The sequence below is a fragment of the Pocillopora damicornis genome, chromosome 5, assembly GCF_964200805.1.
Source record: "Pocillopora damicornis chromosome 5, jaPocDami1.2, whole genome shotgun sequence".
In the NCBI taxonomy this organism is placed as follows: Eukaryota; Metazoa; Cnidaria; class Anthozoa; order Scleractinia; family Pocilloporidae; genus Pocillopora; species Pocillopora damicornis.
In genome coordinates, this window is record NC_142674.1 from 7,145,063 (window position 1) to 7,162,775 (window position 17,713).

A 17,713-nucleotide genomic window follows, 5' to 3' on the forward strand; every position below is an offset into this window, starting at 1 on the left:
AACAATACATTGCCATTGGGAAAACAGATCTGTTTTACGATAGTATGGGGCGGTGCGGAAATTTTACTTTACTTGTCAGCAGAAACACTTTAGCGCTAAAAATTGTTTGAAGTTTGGTACCGAAATGAAATTTCATCGGAACCTTTCCTCGTTAATTATGAAGTGTTACATAACTCGTGATCACATATCAACGAGGAAACGAGAGGTGAGATCAGCCCAGTGGATCCTTGGCCCTTAGCCATCTCATCTTGAGCTTATAATAACCATTCCCAGCCCATAAAAATACAATCTCTAGGATAAACATCAAAATACGATACATTAATTTTTTTCTCTTTCGCTTTTTTAGCTGTAGATGTAGATCACAATATTATCCCAAAGATCAAATTGACTGCGACAAAAACGGAATAAAAATAGCAAACTCACCCATCTGTGTAATAAACCGTTCCATTCATGGAATAATCTCCTTTGCTAAAAGAAATCCTAGCGAAAAGTAAAAGGAAACTAACGAAAGCTTTCCACACAGCGACTTTCGCCATTTTTCAGTTCCTCACGATTGCGTGACTGATTGTCTCATGCGGCAATCACGAGGTCAGTCGTCACTTGGATCGGACCGGTCGGATTACGGATTTAGAAATTTACGGATTTTAGAAATTTTGTGCGACAAGCCAAAATAAAGTTTCCGTGACATAATGGAGCGCAGGCCCCACTTCGAGAGTTTTTTTTTGCCCAAAAACCCCATGTAGTCGCTGTCTTTCACGGCTGTGTCGAGGAGTGTTGAGTAGTACCACCATGAACAAAGGCAAGCGAGAGGTACGTATCATTCTTCAATCAGGAGGAGGGCACTGGGATTTTCGGTCTTAATTTGGCTGTTTTAAATTCGGTTTCTGTGCAAAAAAAGTTCGGTTTTTCGGTTTGGCTGTTCATTTCGGTTTGCCTTGACAGAGACATACGGTTTTCTCGTACTCAGACCTCTGCGGTTTCTGAGCACGATAAAGAAGCGGGGCATATTCCTATTTGGAGTAAGGTTAAGATTATTGATCGTGACCCCCACTGATACACAAGTAGGGTCAAAGAGGCTATCCATATAAGACTTCATCCTAACAACATCAATAGGGATAGCGGAATCGACATTCCCGAAGCTTGGATACCCACGATCAAACAACACAACAGCCGATTTATGAGGACCTATGAGGGAACACCATCTAACAACCGGAAAAATGATGAGTATCGAAATGCACCGATAGCAACGTACCAACGTGCTACAAATAGCGACACGTAAACAATCGATCTCATCGCCTGATGAAGGTTTGCAGCACTGCAGTCGAAACGTCGCGATCAACATCAAAAGTGACTCTATCGTGAGACCGAACGAACAAGTTCATCTCCTAGAGTTATACCTATTAGTGGAAAAATCAGATTGTCTCAAATCGTACCTGGGGTTATCTTCATTTAAAACATTGCAAATACTTCTTGAGCATGGGCATTAACTGTACACATTAGGATACAAATTTCCTGCAAATGTCTCTTCATCACGGTTAGCAGCTTGGCCCTGAATAACTAGCTTTTTTTTCATGGTGAATCATCTTGTGGAAAACGGTACTCATGAATATGTGGGGTGGGACAGGTGTGAATACAAATCTTCTGCAACACTACCTGTAAGCGTCATTATACAACCTTTATTTTAGTTCAATACTATGAAAAATTGTGCTATATCAGTAGCCACTAGAGGTCTCAGGCTGCCAATTTTTTTAAATACCCCTATTCTGCCAAACTGTATCAAGCGGTCATTCACTGTGGGTGACACGCTTAATACAGGTTCAACTAGCAACTGTACACGAAAGGTGTTTTTCGAGTAAATTAAACAAAACCTATCTTTCTCTATATCTTACCGAGCTCTAAACTTACCATCTTTCGTACTCTATTCACAAAACACGACACTATTGACATTGCTGACCTAGCACTATGCAGTATGCAGGACGCATGTCATATATGAACTTCGTTATGAGCCTCGCTCACCACTGTCTCTGTGGCTCAGTGGTTGACTGGTCAGAGCGCGGAATTAGACGAAAGGTTCAATTCCTCATGGGGATTCTTTTGTCCTTCCTTTGTCCCACGTTCGTGACAAGACGAAAAAACATCTTCCTATATTTCCCTACCGAGCTCAAAACTTACCATCTTCCATATTCTATTTATTAACCCTTTAATCCCTGAGTGACCAACATCCAATTTCTCTTTTCAATGTCACCCATGAATCAAACATCAAAGTCATGAGAATAAAGGGAATGATAATTAACTGAAGAACCTCTGGATTGTTCAACGAATTCTCTTTGCAAGCACATTAGGAAATGTATAGAGACCAGTATGGAGAATATGCATACTGATGTTATGGTGTAAAGGGTTAAACAAAACCCATTTGCAGTTTGCTTACGCAATTGTGAAAGAGGATAAAACTTAACCAGAGTACAAGTCCCGTTCGGAAAGAACCAGTAGTGTCAGTTCCCATCAGAACCAGCCTGCTTCATACATGGACAATACAGTCTATCAACCGGTTTTAAAGAGAGGTCGTATTCCATCTTAAGGAAAAAATAAAAGGGACCGACGAAACTACGCCTATCACCTCCAAAGTGATTTAACCAACCATTTAGGCGCTGCAAAGACAAACTTGAGTCGTGCGCGTGTCCCGCAAGAGAAGCGAGCTCCTCACCCTTCAACACTCCTGCCCTTGGCAGAAAGTTAATGAACGATGATGTTAAGTGAAAACATGGGATATTCCTCTGGAAGTTTGCCTATGCGGCTTTCATCGATCCTTCCTTTTTGCTGTGTTAGCAGGTTTCCAAAACATTACAGCACCAACAAAAACACATACGAGAAGCATTTTTACAAACGTGCTACTAACACCAACTGTAAAAATTTTGTTCAAGGCTAAAAATACACTTCATTCTCCACGTTTTGTGAGTGAATTTAATGTTAACGCTTAGAAATTAAATTACAGATAATTTATTACCACGGTTGTCTACTTCTCGCAAAGAATCCTTTTCGGTGAACGACGGAAAGGTCGAAGGTCTTCGAAAGTTTCCCGAGTCTAAGCCGATCTATCACTTCGCCGTTACCGAGCTCCTCTCGCAATCTTCGAACAATTAAAACGTTTGTCGTTCTAATAAAGGTATTCAGTGCAACGAAGATTGATTCCAATGTAAAAGTCTTACTTTGAACTCTCGGGGCAAGTGAATAAAAATATGTAGAGCACTTTCACACTCTATTTTAGCTAAACTAAAAAAATTATAGCTTCAGTGTTTTCTTAAATTTGACCATAAATATTCAAATGAAGTGCGAAAAGGTGATAGTGGTTACTGTGGAAACTAAATGCTACTAAAACACGCTACATAAATACGTGGGATGCCTGTGGCTGACCACGTTCAACATTCGCTTGAGTGTCGTCGTAGTCAGTTGCCTTACTGGCTGAGTTCCCTACTTGGATGGGTTAACTCTTCTTCTTCTTGATTTCATTCCAGTACTTTGAAAAGTCGGCATTAAATTTATTATTTTCCACGTAAAACCAGAGTAACCGTACTTATCAACATCAAATTGAACTCGAAAATACTCAACAGGACGCAAATGGACAAAAATTACGTTCATAAACTGTGCTTTGGAAAAATTTGTTGGAAAACTTTTCCAGGCAACCACAGACTCAAACAAACGTAGTTAGTTGATTTGATAGTATCGAACATTTTACCAGGCAGAGACAACGAATTCCTGTACAATTCTTACAAGGCTCATCGCTGTTTCTTCCTGCCTCGTGTTTCCTTATCATACAAGTTTAAATAAGTCCTAATTCTTCAGTAATCAATTCTAAAACAATATTGCGCGATACGACAGCAAACAAATGGTGTGTTTGACATTTATAGATTGAAAGAGAAAAGGTGTATCAAATTTCTATATCTATGAAACCAAAATGGAAGGCGATCGACATCAAGTTCTCTTGCTTGCTTTAAATGGGATGTCTACAATAACCGAAGGAAATTAGGGTAATGCAATGCCTCACTTGAGCTTTATCACGTTACTAGCCCCCCATCCATGAACGATGATGTTTCTTTTGAGACTACAAGACACATTACTTAGCACGTAAGTTGTCCTAAATGATTGAAATATTTTTTTTCTAAAATAAGATCAAGAAAAAGTAACTAGAATATTTCTATGAGATAGGCTTAATAGACAGCAATTATCCAGCTACTTGTGAATGCCGTGCGATATTTAATTGGGAAAGAAGCTACGCCACAATCAAAGAATCTCAAAAATTGGCCTATTCATAACTAAAAATGGCGTTATTTGCAATCCGTGTCAACCTTCTCCATCGTAAGCCACCCTTATTCCGTCTTGGTATCTTATCGCTTCCTTTGCGTTTTTTCAAACCTACAGAGCTAATATTTTATAGCCTTCTGAAATATGAAGGTGGGTTTTGCACGGCGCAAAAACTAAATACAGTGACGTAGCTTCTTTAGTTTACTGCTCCGTCAACTACTTGATTTGTATTGACGGTGGAATAGCGGTGAAGACAAGAGGTTCAATTCTATGATCATTGAATTTCATGTGACTGCATAACAGCATGTCTTATGTGTCGAGTTTCATGTTTACTGGAAGTCGCCGACGAGTGCGTCTTTCCCAGGCTCCAGGTGAACAGACTCAAAATATTCATCGTCTTCGTCATCAAATGTAACCTTCTCCTAGGATTAAACACATCACTAAGTACATTGTGCTCAAACGGTAGGTTGTGGTATGCAGCACGAGACATTCTAGGGCCTGGGACTATCTTGTTCCAGCAGCACCGTAAGGGCCTCGGGGCCTCTTTCACCCAGTATCCCACGCGCGACATGTAGACGTGCGCCAGGAAAAAATAGGTCTAGGGCGCGAGGAGGATGCTTGTTGATAACCTTCCCGGGGAAAATTTTGTAGAAAAATGAACGACATCTGTTAAACTGTTGTATTACTGAAAAACTGAACGACTATTACAAAAAAAAATTCGCGTAGGCGGACGGCTTTGAAACGAAGGAAAAACCAGAGCACGAACTGGGAAAAAAAAACTTTCCTTCTTTTTCTTTCTAATATTTTCCAGGAATTCTACAAGAGTAAAAGAGAGTGCATGAAAACAAAAAAATCCTACCTTCTTCTTTCCACCACTGGCCATGTCCTTTATTTTCTTCAGAATCTTCTTACCGCGGTCCTTACCGACTTTAAAGTGAACCTAAGTAAAGAGGAAAAAAACCTTAATTAAAACAATGTCATTACGAGCAGTATAATGGGAATGCTCTTTAAGTTAAATCTCGCTTCCCGAGGTGTGATTCATATCGCCCGAGCCTTTCCGAAGATTACTGATAACTCACACGGAAACCACCCAAAGATGGCTGCTACGGACTTAACATTACACATAAAAGGCAGTCTATGACTGCATGTGCCCATTGTTGTATAGTTGTGGAGTATTGAAGTAAAAAGCAATGTGGTGAAATATGCAGCTCTAGGGGTTAATGAGCAGCTCTTGTCCGTCGATGCCAAAATTGCGAAGGTTTACGGACTTCCACGAAAGAATCGGCACAAAAAGTTTCTCACGAGAATAAACGAAATGAACAAATAACGTGCACACACCCGAGCATTATTCAAGAACTCTTGAAAGAAAATAATCTAAGACTGTAACTGCCACTGGCGACTAATACTAACTAATTCTAGCGCAATTTTTAACGCGGAACGAAACGACACGGTACGGTTAAAACTGCAAATAAAACAGCGAACGAAAACTATTACAATATAAACTAGACTAAATACACAAGGAAAGCTACAACGAAAACAACACGATACAAAACTTACATTTGTTGCGATGTTATAGATCCTGCCTAGTGGCGAACAAACTGCACGAAGCCAAAAGAACAAATATACCAAACTACACTCGACGAAACTACACTGCAAAAACTGCACCAAACTACGATGAACAATGCGGTTGAATACATGCTACGTTACGCAACGTTACGCAATGACACAAACAGAGCGCACACAAAATTTTACTACAATTAGCACTCTTGCACAAGAACAATAAACAAACGAAAAAGAATGTAAGGCGTTGCGGTCTACAAAGGCAAATTACCTCTTCTTCGTCCTCTTCGTCGTCGTCCACCACACATCTCTCCACACCCGGCAACTCACCAGAATTATCACCACTCTTATTTACCAGGCGATGATACTTGTATGTCAGCCTGCCACAAAGAAAACGACAAACGTAAACCACACATACGTTTCATGGCATAAATGCCAGTTATGGGTACCGTGATCCACACAGCCACGCAGGTATCTGCAGCCTAAAGCTTCCTGAACTGTTTCTTCTTACTTAGCGGGATTTCTAGTTCATCTTTTTAACTCTTCGCCCACTCCTACCCCTGGCAGATTGACTCTTTGGTCGAATAAGGAGAAACAGTGAGAGAAAAGATTCAACCCAAAGAACACAACACAATAACCAGAAAAAAGCTGGAAACCTAGCAACTCAACCCGAAAACTAACCGGAAAAGGCCAAATGCATCAACAAGCATTAACAAAGAGAATGCTGATTTACGTACTTTCGGTTATTGTACCACAAGCCAAAGACTGCGCAGATCATCAGCACAACAAGAGCAGCAACAACAGCAATCACAATCTGAACAAAAAAAAAACAACAACAACAATCATGGTATACGTAGTAACATGCCTGTCATCGTTATGAGAAAGAAAAAAAAAGACGTTTGCTATGAACCGTAAGAATGACTGACTAGTCGACCGCAAGGTTGGTGGACAGACAAATCGACCGATTACATAGCTTGGTTTTAACAACTGAGTTGAAAATGTAAATTGACCACCGTGAAGAGTTTCTCAGCTGACGTTTCGAGTGTTGGCCCGTCGTCAGAGCGGTTTCGCTCTTTACGATGGCCAATTTACATTATCAACTCGGTTGAAAAAACCAAATTGTCTTTTTATACCCCCACCCCCCCCCCCAACCTACGCAACACTACAGTTTATTTCGAAACTTGCCCCGTTTTTATCAATTGACTGATAAACCGACCGTCTGACTTACTGACTAGCTGACTGACAGACTAGCTAACTCTCTGAATGACTATTAGGCCGTCTGACAGACTAACAGACTAACTGACAGACGGACTGACCGGCCAGCCAAGCGAACGTTGCTTATACCTTGAAGTCCCTCATAGCTGAGCCAACCGACTGTTCAAAAATACTGCATTTGGTTTCTCGTTCTGCAGGTAAGGGAACACCTCCTTGGCAAACTCTGAAATGATCAACAAAACCACACATCAACACCGCATGATTAACATTCTGAGCCTTAAGGCACAAAACCAGCTCAAAACCATAAAGATAGCGGCCTCATACCTTGGTTCTTTCCACATGTATGTCGTCTTCTTCTTTCCACTCTAAATGCAAAATATTTTATTATTAGTTTACTTACTGAAATGGATAAAAATAAAGTCAGTTATTTAAAACCATTCTTTTCGTTGGCTTGTTATCCTAAAAAGATACACAATCGACTATCCTGGGAAGCCTGCCCGACAAACTTAAAGTGTAACAGCGCGGTTGGATTGAAATAGACGCGCCCATTTCGCGTCCAAACCGCGGCTCAAGACTGAAAGACACCCCCTTCCTCCACCAGAACCTCAGACCCTTGATATACCCCGTTTTTCCAGTTTCTAAAAGCTTTCTTTATTTTGCCTTAAACCGTGCTACCATAGATCTGGAGAAAAGCTTTCAAGTAGATTATTGTGATAATATCATACGAACTTCAAACCTACCTCACAAGAGGAAATTACTTTGCGGTAATCAAATTGCGAACAGGTTGGACACGCATGAGGCGTACGCCACAGGATCTCAAACCTATGAACGAGAGCGTAACATGTTAACTACAGACATACCAATGCACTCATCAAACGTTACTCGCAGTCCAAAGACTGTTAATGGGGTTCTTATTCTTTTTGTTTGTAATAAATCGCTTACCGGCAGCCATCACAGGTACCATCCGGGCATTTGGAGGGCAACTCAAACGAACCCTATGATGATAGCGAGTGATACGATGATGATACGATGATAGCGAGTAAACTAGATGTCGCAGAAATTCTGCGACCACTCACACACTGGATGTCGCAGACATTCTGCGACAACTCAGTGTATGAATGCTTGCAGAATTTCTGCGACTTCCAGTCTATGAGTGGTCGCAGAGTTTCTGCGACATCCTATGTATGAGTGGTGCAGAATTTCTGTGATACTCAGGGCATGAGTGGTTGCAAAGTTTCTGTGACATCCAGAGTAGATATGGTCGCAGAATTTCTGCGACATCCAGTGTATGAGGGGTTGCAGAATTTCTGCGACATCCAGTGTACGAGTGTTTGCAGAATTACTGCGACATTCAGTGTATGAGTTGTCGCAGAATTTCTGAGACACTCAGTGTATGACTAACTCTCCACAAATTAGACGGATTAACTCTGCATCATTTCATGTCCTATTACAAACACATAGTTTCTTACAGACTAGCTAAATCTTGCAGAGGAAAAAAAGAATTGAATTCATTTTAAATTTTGTCCGCAAAATTTGGTAAATTTTAAGTTATCACCAAAACATGCTGAGAAAAAACATTCATAAATCCAAAAATGTGCTATTTTGGAAAACACAAAGTAGTTTGGAAAGCATTCAACACATCTAAAGAATGTGAGAGCAAATTATGTAATTGGAATTATTAGAAGACACCGGTAAAAAATTTTGTCAGGTGATAAAAATCCTGAAAGGCTATCAAATAAAGGCTTACCCGCTGACCCACTCTTAGGTTAGATCAGTTCTGATGATTAACTTATTTACCTTTTGAATAGCATTCTGTTGTCGAACAGTTTCGCACATCTGTGAAATTTTTGCCTTCGCAACTTTTTCCTCCATGTGCTGGAGGGGGACTCGTACAGTTTCGATGGCGTAATTGGAATCCATTCCCACACGAAACACTACAAGTTGTCCAGTCGGACCATTCTGAAAAACCGCCATCAACTGTCAAAAAGAAACAGTACATTCTCGTGAATATTAATGATAAGACGGGCACTGTGGAATAAAAATGAAAATTTCCTCTTAAGTAGGAACATATATAGATTTAGCCAAGCCTAAAAGCGGAGCTCTTAGTAGTTTATTTTCCAGCCCCTCATTATGCTGAATGAAAACTGTAATAAAACTCTTCAGCACAGGCTGTAGAAGAGTTTCTTCAAGGGGACAGTAGACCAGACGAGGTCTGAAACCTGGAGACGATTTTCTCACAACTTGCAAGGCGATCAACACGCATGCTAGTAAGCGGTATCTTCAAACAGCTTGGGACCTTCGTCGTTGTTCCAAATGTTTGGAGCAAATTTTCTAAGATGGGGAATGTTCTCTTCTTCAGATGAAGTGTATGATGTCAGCATCAGTTGAAATTATAATCTATTGAGCGTGCCTTATAATTTCGCTTTGGGAAAATGGGCCAAAATTGAAAGAAACGACGGCAAACTACTTTGCGTTATGACATCACTAGTCGATTGGAGTGTATACACGTGAGCACAGTGAGTCAGCAAAACAATACGCCAGAATCGTATGGGCTTCTATTATATCTTCTAGTGGTGTTGTCATGTATGACTGCTTACCCCACCGTTTTTCCCCAGCGTTTCAATCTCCTCTGTTTAGCGTAGAAAATTAAAAAGAAAGGTAACTTTCAACTCGTGTTTGAGCCCGTATTTTTTTTAATTTTCGCTTTCGGCTATTTTTGATTCGTGATTGTCCTCTGGCTGGAAATACACGACGACTTTTTCTTATGTTTACTCTTAATTAATTAGGTAACTTCTGGTGTAACTGCATATAAAGTGGATGTCCTCAAGAAAACTTGAGATAATACCTGGATTTCATTTCCACGTCACAGAAATCAACTCCAAACATCAATCAAGTTTCTCTCTAGTTTAAAAGTTGAGTTGATGTTGTTATTGGCTATATTAAATAGGTTGAAAAGTTTTACATGGTATTTTCTCATGTTACCCATCAGTTGAATTTACTGGAAGATGGAGTTGTTGCAACATGTTAACATGAAACGCAACAATAAATTTTATTGGTATGTAAAAAGTTTTCATTTGACTATCTACTGGCAAGTCTTTGTATTATGTTTCAACCCAACCATTTTCCACAACTTGTAAAAAACATTACAAAATAATTAATCAGGAGATGGAAAATTTGTGGCATATACACCACATTTGAAATGCCATGTCCATAAAAAGCGAACAGAATTGAGGAGGGTGTATTTGGGAATAGGCTGTCTTGTCTGTATCATTAATTAACTAATTGCTCCCGTTGGCAATGTTTTGAGCAAAGGAACAGAGGATTTTAGCTGGCAATGACTTTTTTCAAACCTAGAAACTATCATTGTGAAAGTCATACTTGTGCCTGGTAACGCATTCTTATTCTCATAAACTAGTTTTAAGAAAGACACAATATTTTATTAGATAAATTTGACGCATAGACTGTGCACAAAACTTTAATTTGACATAGATTTTATAGCCAATAACAATCCCTGAACATAGTAGAATGTTAGGAGGAACAGAGGGAAAAAATGTGCCACACATCTGCAAGTTTTCATGTAACTATTTTAATTACATGAATATTAACTGATACTAAGAGATCTAAGAACATTCAAAAGAGAAGAAAATTTAATTGAAAAAGTAGAATTGAGCATAGGCCGAATAAACAAGATTCTTAGAAAAAGAGATGTGTACTAATGAAAAAACTAACCAAACTTTTTTTTCAAAATCTGCCTATACCTTTATGGCAAGTAGTAAAGTCATTTAAACTAGTCATAGTACTGGGTTTATACATAAAAAGTAAGATATGGTCTGCACAACTCTCTTATTTTTAATTTTTTAACCTATTAACCTATTAAGCTAAGAAATACATGCAGATTTCCTCTAAAGCTGTACTTCAAGCCTGCAATGATTTCAGAATTTTGATGCACACCTCAAAAGGAAAACAAATGAATTTCAAGTTTCTATTTATTCAGTTTACATGTTGGTTAGTAAGGTAAAATTCAGTCAAACATTTTATACAACGACAGGTTCACGAAGTTTTCACAACTAATTTTTAGGGTTAGTCTACCTGGAACAATTGCCTTCAATTACAAATTTTACCAGGTTTTTACTGATGATGCCCAAAAGAACTATCTGCGGTAAGAGGGCAGGCCTTCCTTTCTTCATTTAGAGAAATACTGAGGTTATCATCTTTCCACAAACTCAGTGAAAATTAAGATTGAATGAGACTATTAGTGACTATGTTATTTGGATAAATATCCAAAGGAGGATAAAAAGTAAGATATGGTCTGCACAACTCTCTTGTTTTAATTTTTTAACCTTTTAAGCTAAGGCAATTATATTCTTGCTTTGTGCATTATATGGATGCTAATTAATTTAACTTTCATGCGTCAAAATACAAAAAATGTTCTCTTCATTCATGTGCCCTAAACATTACAGGGGAGGAGGCAGGTCATACTAAAAACATGAATTAAAACAGGAGGGCCCCCATTTAATTTCAGAACTAATGAAAGGAAGATCCTTGCTTTTCTAGATTTCCACCCTTTAAAACTCACATATCTTGTGACCATTTCCAGATATCAGTGTTTAGTTTCGGTACGAACATTGGTAAGAAACACCATTTAATGCAATCTGAATATTAATATTACATGTTACAATGTGGTACTTATACAGCAAAATAATAATAACACAATTCCAAACAAAGGAAGTCAGTTCATTGACTCACCTGCTTCTACTTTTGAGGGCTTAAGGTACAGAGAAATAGATATGGAAAACAGTTACAATTAACACAAAGTTGAAAGTTTGAAAGCTAAAAGATACAAATTACAATCATCAGACCCTATGCATCCTTGCAAAAAAAAAGGTCAGTTACCACCATAACTTCTCCCGAACATTCATGCTTACAGGAAATCATTAATCATTGTTACTACAAGGTACTGTATTGAAAATACATCTACTGACACAAATGCATTTTTCTTAAGTTATCTCATAGCATATGACTGTATAGGCCATGTGGAAAGTTCCTGCATGGGGACTGACATTTCAATTGCCCCAGCAAATTTAAATCATCAGAATTGCAAGCCGAGGTGTATTTACCAAGTGCTCAAGTTCCAAATTAATCACCTGATTATTACAGTGGAATTCACTCCTTTTTGAGGCTATCTTCAGCTTGATCATCCTGTTTCATGTAAAAACATTAAATGTTACTCATATATTAAAATAATTACCTAAATGAAAAGTTATAATTTTTCCAATAACCTGCTTCCTTCAATCCTTTTACTCCCATGTGCGACCAAGACAGAATTTCTCCTTACAATATCGATACAATATCAAGCAGACAAGTGATAAGAATAAATAAAATATTAATTAGAGAATTATTAGTTGATCCAATACCAAATTCTCAAAACTAACATCACCAGAACTATATGGCAGACAGTAAAGAGAATTACCAATGACATCTTGGGAGTTAAAGGATTAATTGTGCTCCAGAAATAGTAAATGGTATTGAAGAGAAAGGAAAAAAATTCTTGAAACATTGCATTTATGTTAAATGCTGTGTTAAATAGAACTTTGTCATAAATTTTAACCCTTTAATTCCCATGAGTGACTAAGAGAGAATTTTTCCCTACAATATCAATACAATATCAACCAGATAAGTGAAGAGAATAAAGACAAATATTAATTTGGGGATAATTAGTTGATCCGATACTAGATTCTCTGAACTAACATTGTAAGAATTATATGGTTGACAGTAAGGAGAATTACAAATTTGATCTGGGAGTTAAAGGGTTAATTGGGATGGCAAACAAAACATCTGTAAACTATAATAACAATTCCCTTTCCATGCACACAAACCATAATGAAGCATGATATGAATTAATTCACCTAGTTTGAATGTAGAATCCAAAATCTAATTAACTTATTACGAAATAGGAAAAAGCTCAGTGTGTTTTTTCCTGCTTCTGTCGTTCTAAATATCACAAATCAATCACACCACCACTTCACTGTGATGTTTTTGATGGTGTGTACTTTTTCTTATGGACATCTATTCTTAGTATCTATCTTTTATGAGCTGACAACTGAAAGAATCAAGTCTACACTGGTAATTTGACACATTGCAGGCAAATGCTTCAACTGATTAAATTTTATTTGAATAAAAAACATGAAGGGCAATAAAGGATATTACCTAGTTCAATCCAAGTTTCCCTACTTAAGTATTCTGGGATGTTTCTTCTATCATATAGTAAACTGAGTTCATAGTTTACCTCATTTTACTGTCTTCTGTTCATTTGTTTGTTTGCTCTCCCAACAACATTAACTACTGTTGCCATCAAATGCAAGGAGCATATAAAATGTTTACAGTTATAAACACTTTAATCCCTGAGAGTGACTAGCATCTAATTTCTCTTTTAAATATCATCCCTGAATCAAGCTTTAAGGTCATGTGAATAAGGGAAACAATAATCAGCTGAAGAACCTTGTGACTGTTAAAAAAATTCTCTTTGCCAGCACGTTAGGAAATGTATAAAGGACAGTATGGAAAATAAGCATACTGGTGTTAAGGTGTAAAGGGTTAAAGACATCATGTAATCAGTTTTACATATATAGAGTATTGCTTGAATATATAATTATGGCAAGTGCAAGTGCCTAATAAACATCATTCTAGGGTCTTCTCCTCTTGGAGGGTGCCTTGTGTACATAAATATTGAATTTCAGTGCCTTTATTAGCTTTTTTGGCTACAACGATCGACAAAGAACAACAGCCACACCAAGGAATATTTTTAAAGGCATATCTACATTGGTAGATACACACAACTGACATGTTTGAGTGAATCATGTCAAGCATTAAGGTATGATCATCAATTTGCTTTTCATTACTTGCAAACAGCTTATTTCTATCGGTTTTGAAAACTTCTATATCCTCGGTAAAAGCTAGGTTTTTTTCGTTTGTCTTACGATGTAGTCACGTGTAATGTAGATCGCAACGTTTCAACTGCATGTTGCTAGACTAGCAGTATGCGGTCGAAATGTCACGATCTACATCACACGTAACTACATCGTGAGAAAAACGAAAAAAATTAGCTTTTATTGTTATTCACCACAATGAATAACCACAACCTTTTTTAAGAAATTCTGTATACTCGCTTTCAAAGAAAAGCATTTCCCATGAACATTTAAATATTACAGACATACCGATAGGTTACCAGCCGCAGCTTTTTCCATTGTTTCATATCATCACATTCTCATCATATATTTTTTTTGGTTACATTTGAAAGGATAAGAAAATTTTAATCATTATAATGTAATGAAATCCCCCATTTTAACCCTTTTAGTCCCACTAGTGACCTAGACAGAATTTTTCCTTACACTTTCAGTACGATATCAAGCAGACAAGTAATGAGATTACAGAAAAATATCAATTAATGAATTAAGGGTTGATCCAATTCCAAATTCTACAAACTAACATGACATAAATTTTATGGCAGACAGTAAGGAGAATTACTTATGAAATCTTGTGAGTTAAAGGGTTAAGACACATGGTAATCATATGTACCAGAAAGACAGCAAAGAAATGTGACATACTCTAGCGAAGTGTTCTTATGTACAATGAAGTTTCAAACTCATTGAAATTATGTTGACTTTATGATTCAGATTTTAGTTAAAGAAATGTGTAATATCTCTTTACATGAATGAAAAGAGAATGCCATTTATGAATTTTAAAATAGTACATGCCAAAAACTTAAAGATGGAATTTTCAAAAACTATTAAAATATGGCACATCTATTCACTGAGATTTTAATCATTACCTGGCACTCGGAGATATAAAAGGGGCTTTCTGAAAAAAACCAGGGCAATAAAATTAAAAATTCAAGAGAAGCATATGACATCAACTAGTTTACCTGAATTCAATCTGCAAAGAGAGCTCTGCAACACTTCTGTTTTATCTTCTAACACTTGAATTAAAACGTAAAATTTAATTATTTGCAGGTAGGTTAAGGTGGAGATTAAAGGAATGGATATATATTACACAAAAAGAAACCCCATACAATAAAATAAAGCAGAAGCGTATAAGCTACACGTCTATGCTTCTGAATACAGCTTTAATAGGTGTTTTCTAAGCAGTTATCTACATATGTAAACCGGGTGCAATATACGGTCGTAAAGGCAATTTTGTACCAACCTTCTTTCTTGAAGGGTGCCTTGCGTATCAAATATATGAAGTTCAGTACCTCCAGTATCATAAGCCAGGCTTTTGGGGCTACAAACTAATAAAATAATCAACGAGTTATGGCAGGCCAGTTTATCGAGAGTCAATTAAGTATAGTTTCCTAAAATCGTATGGAAAGTTTAAATTGTGCTTCACTTTTGCTGCATATACGGATTTATCGTTCTTAATTTCTGATTAAATTCCGAGAATGTTACTCAATTAATTCAAAAGAAAATATCCAAGCAGGTTATAGAAATGGTTCTCAAATTTTAAACTGACGATGTGTTAACAAAACCTCCCTAAATTATGGTGCAGATACGAATCTATCGTTCATAATCACTTATGAAATTCCGAGATTGTACCTCAATTAATTCAACAGAAAATATCCAGGAAGTTAACAGAAACGGACTCTCAAAAACGGTTCTTGAATTCAAAAAATGGAAACAACAATAATTTACGCTAACCATGTGCTTACCAGCGTGCTTGTGAGCTCAAATTGCCAGGAACCCGTTAGATTACACGATCACAGCTCGGACGCTTCTTGCAAAATATGATGACTATCAACTTCAGAGATTGATTCTTCAGTTTCCAGCATTAGGAAAAAATTATCGTATCGCAAGCATGTTCATCATAACTCGAGCAGTAAGTACGCCACGAGAAAGTAGCTCCATTTTTTGTGAGACAAACCATTTCCTGAAGTTCGAACGAATCCAGTAGAAAACATGAAAACATAGCGCTGAAAAGTACCATGACCAAATAATGAACTTCACTTCTCCTGCAGTAGGACTAAATCCATTTTACCTGTGAGTTTGTTTGCACCACACCTTTATAGTCAATAATTTAATTCTCAGATGTTCGGCGGGTTCTCACCGTGACAATATTGTCAAATTAAATTACCGCGTCAGACTTGGTGTAAACTTGGACATTGCTGACTCAATCTCATTTTATTTCAATTTAGGGAAAGGCCATTACTTCGGTCGTAGGGCAAACCAACACTTTTTCGACATAGCGTGCTTTTTTTTTTAATGAATAGAGTAAACCCTGCGATAGTTAACTGAAGAGAGAAAGAGGTTGAAACTTGCACTCGTCGTTCGCTATCATCTCAAAACTTTCCCAGCAAAACAAAATCCGTAAGATAATTTCTTTTCCCTTAATTAATAACACGACTGTATTAAACATTTCAAACGACAGGAAAAGAAATAACATGAAGAATACGAATACTTTGAAATGTTATTCGAGCGATGAACCGGCGCGAGGGTTTTTAGGCGATGAATGCCGAAGTCATTGTTTTATCGAAACGTGATTTTAATTTTAAACTGAAGCTAGTATCAAACGACGATTGGTAATAAAGGTTCGAATTTTTCTGGGCCTTAGCGTGAGAGAAAACCCAGATAAGACCCGACTTACCTCCTTTCTTTCCCGCATCCTTTGTAGTTCGCTTCTCTTTGTTGATGACGTCTTTTCAGTCTGTTTTCAGGAGCGCCTTTGTATTTCTTTCTCGTGTTGCTCTTCGCTAGATAATCGCCTTTTACTTACGTCTTCCTTGTTCTCTTTCGCGTTCCTCTCGCCGTACTCTGCCTATTTTTGTATCCTCTCTAACTTTCTTGTGCGTTTTTGTCGACTTGCTTTACGCCTTTTACTTCTTGCTTTTTTCGGTCGCTCTGTCTCTTTCCTTTCAGCCTATTCTCACTCAAAACCCTCTCTTCACGAACTTAAATTATAACAATTTCCTCCCGTCGAAAAAGCTTCAGCTCTACCGGTATTGTTGCATGCGAGTTCATTAGAAATTGCAAAATACCGAGAATAACACTTCAACCTCACTAATTTGATTTCCCGCTTAAAACGCGGGTTGCAAATTATTTGCTCACGCAGCTTCACATCTATTAGCCCACGTGAAGCCCTCGTGGAATTCCTAACCGTATGCCCGCAGTACGCTACACTGAAGCTCGACACTCGAGTATGCGGACTTCATTGTCATCTGCCGGTGTCTCCTGGCGCACACTAATAAGGTATCCAGGTTACGCACGCAATCGCGCCTGCGTACTACCTTCTTCCTCGCGCTTCCATTACATAATGGTCTATTACGTGAAGTTTTATATGAAAAATTGGTCTATTGTAATGGTACAGTAGGCCGCGCATGCTAAAAGTAACACCTTGTACGGTCGGTCGTACGGTGTCAAGTCCAAATTTTTTTCGGCTTGTCGGGTTACTACTATTTCGTATAATTATGGTTGCGCTGCGAGCTCCGCTTTTAAATATTATGATATTTTCTTTAGTTAATTATGATGCAAAGAGTAACCACAATAACGAAAACGACAATAATTTTCCCTTAGTTACCTGGCAGTCGGCAAGCTTCCATCACACATGTTTGCCCTTCTGTGAATTTCCCACTTTCACAATCTTGTCCTCC

General features: G+C 37.9%; 2 protein-coding genes and 1 long non-coding RNA gene across 4 annotated transcripts in view; all 3 read right to left on the reverse strand.

Moving 5' to 3' along the window:
- Positions 1-17,713, reverse strand: part of LOC149044918 (phospholipase-B 81-like) — a 59,678-nt gene that overhangs the window by 12,720 nt on the left and 29,245 nt on the right. The gene's annotated exons all lie outside the window — the stretch shown is intronic.
- Positions 2,873-9,048, reverse strand: LOC149044919 (endosome/lysosome-associated apoptosis and autophagy regulator 1-like). The gene is made up of 9 exons (XM_089207708.1): positions 8,872-9,048; positions 8,017-8,069; positions 7,815-7,896; positions 7,399-7,439; positions 7,204-7,297; positions 6,597-6,673; positions 6,131-6,239; positions 5,159-5,239; positions 2,873-4,721 (listed from the first exon to the last, which is right to left on the reverse strand). The coding sequence occupies exons 1-9, from the start codon at positions 9,046-9,048 to the stop codon at positions 4,629-4,631; spliced, it is 807 nt and encodes a 268-aa protein (XP_089063834.1). The 3' UTR covers positions 2,873-4,628.
- On the reverse strand, positions 8,944-17,622 carry LOC149044920 (uncharacterized). 2 transcript variants are annotated; one of them, XR_016186735.1, is made up of 5 exons: positions 15,277-17,622; positions 14,996-15,049; positions 14,903-14,931; positions 12,219-12,273; positions 8,944-9,051 (listed from the first exon to the last, which is right to left on the reverse strand). It is a non-coding gene; the product is annotated as an uncharacterized LOC149044920 (long non-coding RNA). The 2 variants fall into 2 exon arrangements; XR_016186736.1 differs by lacking the exons at positions 8,944-9,051; positions 14,903-14,931 and having other exon boundaries at positions 11,855-12,273.

Bases quoted from the DNA above. Each gene is read 5' to 3' on its own strand.
- LOC149044919 (XM_089207708.1), bottom strand. From the start codon at position 9,048: ATGGCGGTTTTTCAGAATGGTCCGACTGGACAACTTGTAGTGTTTCGT. The intron at 8,070-8,871 runs GTAAATAAGTTA...CTATCATCATAG, and splicing joins AACAGAATGCTATTCAAAAG to GGTTCGTTTGAGTTGCCCTC. The intron at 4,722-5,158 runs GTAGGATTTTTT...GTTTAATCCTAG, and splicing joins CCAGTGGTGGAAAGAAGAAG to GAGAAGGTTACATTTGATGA.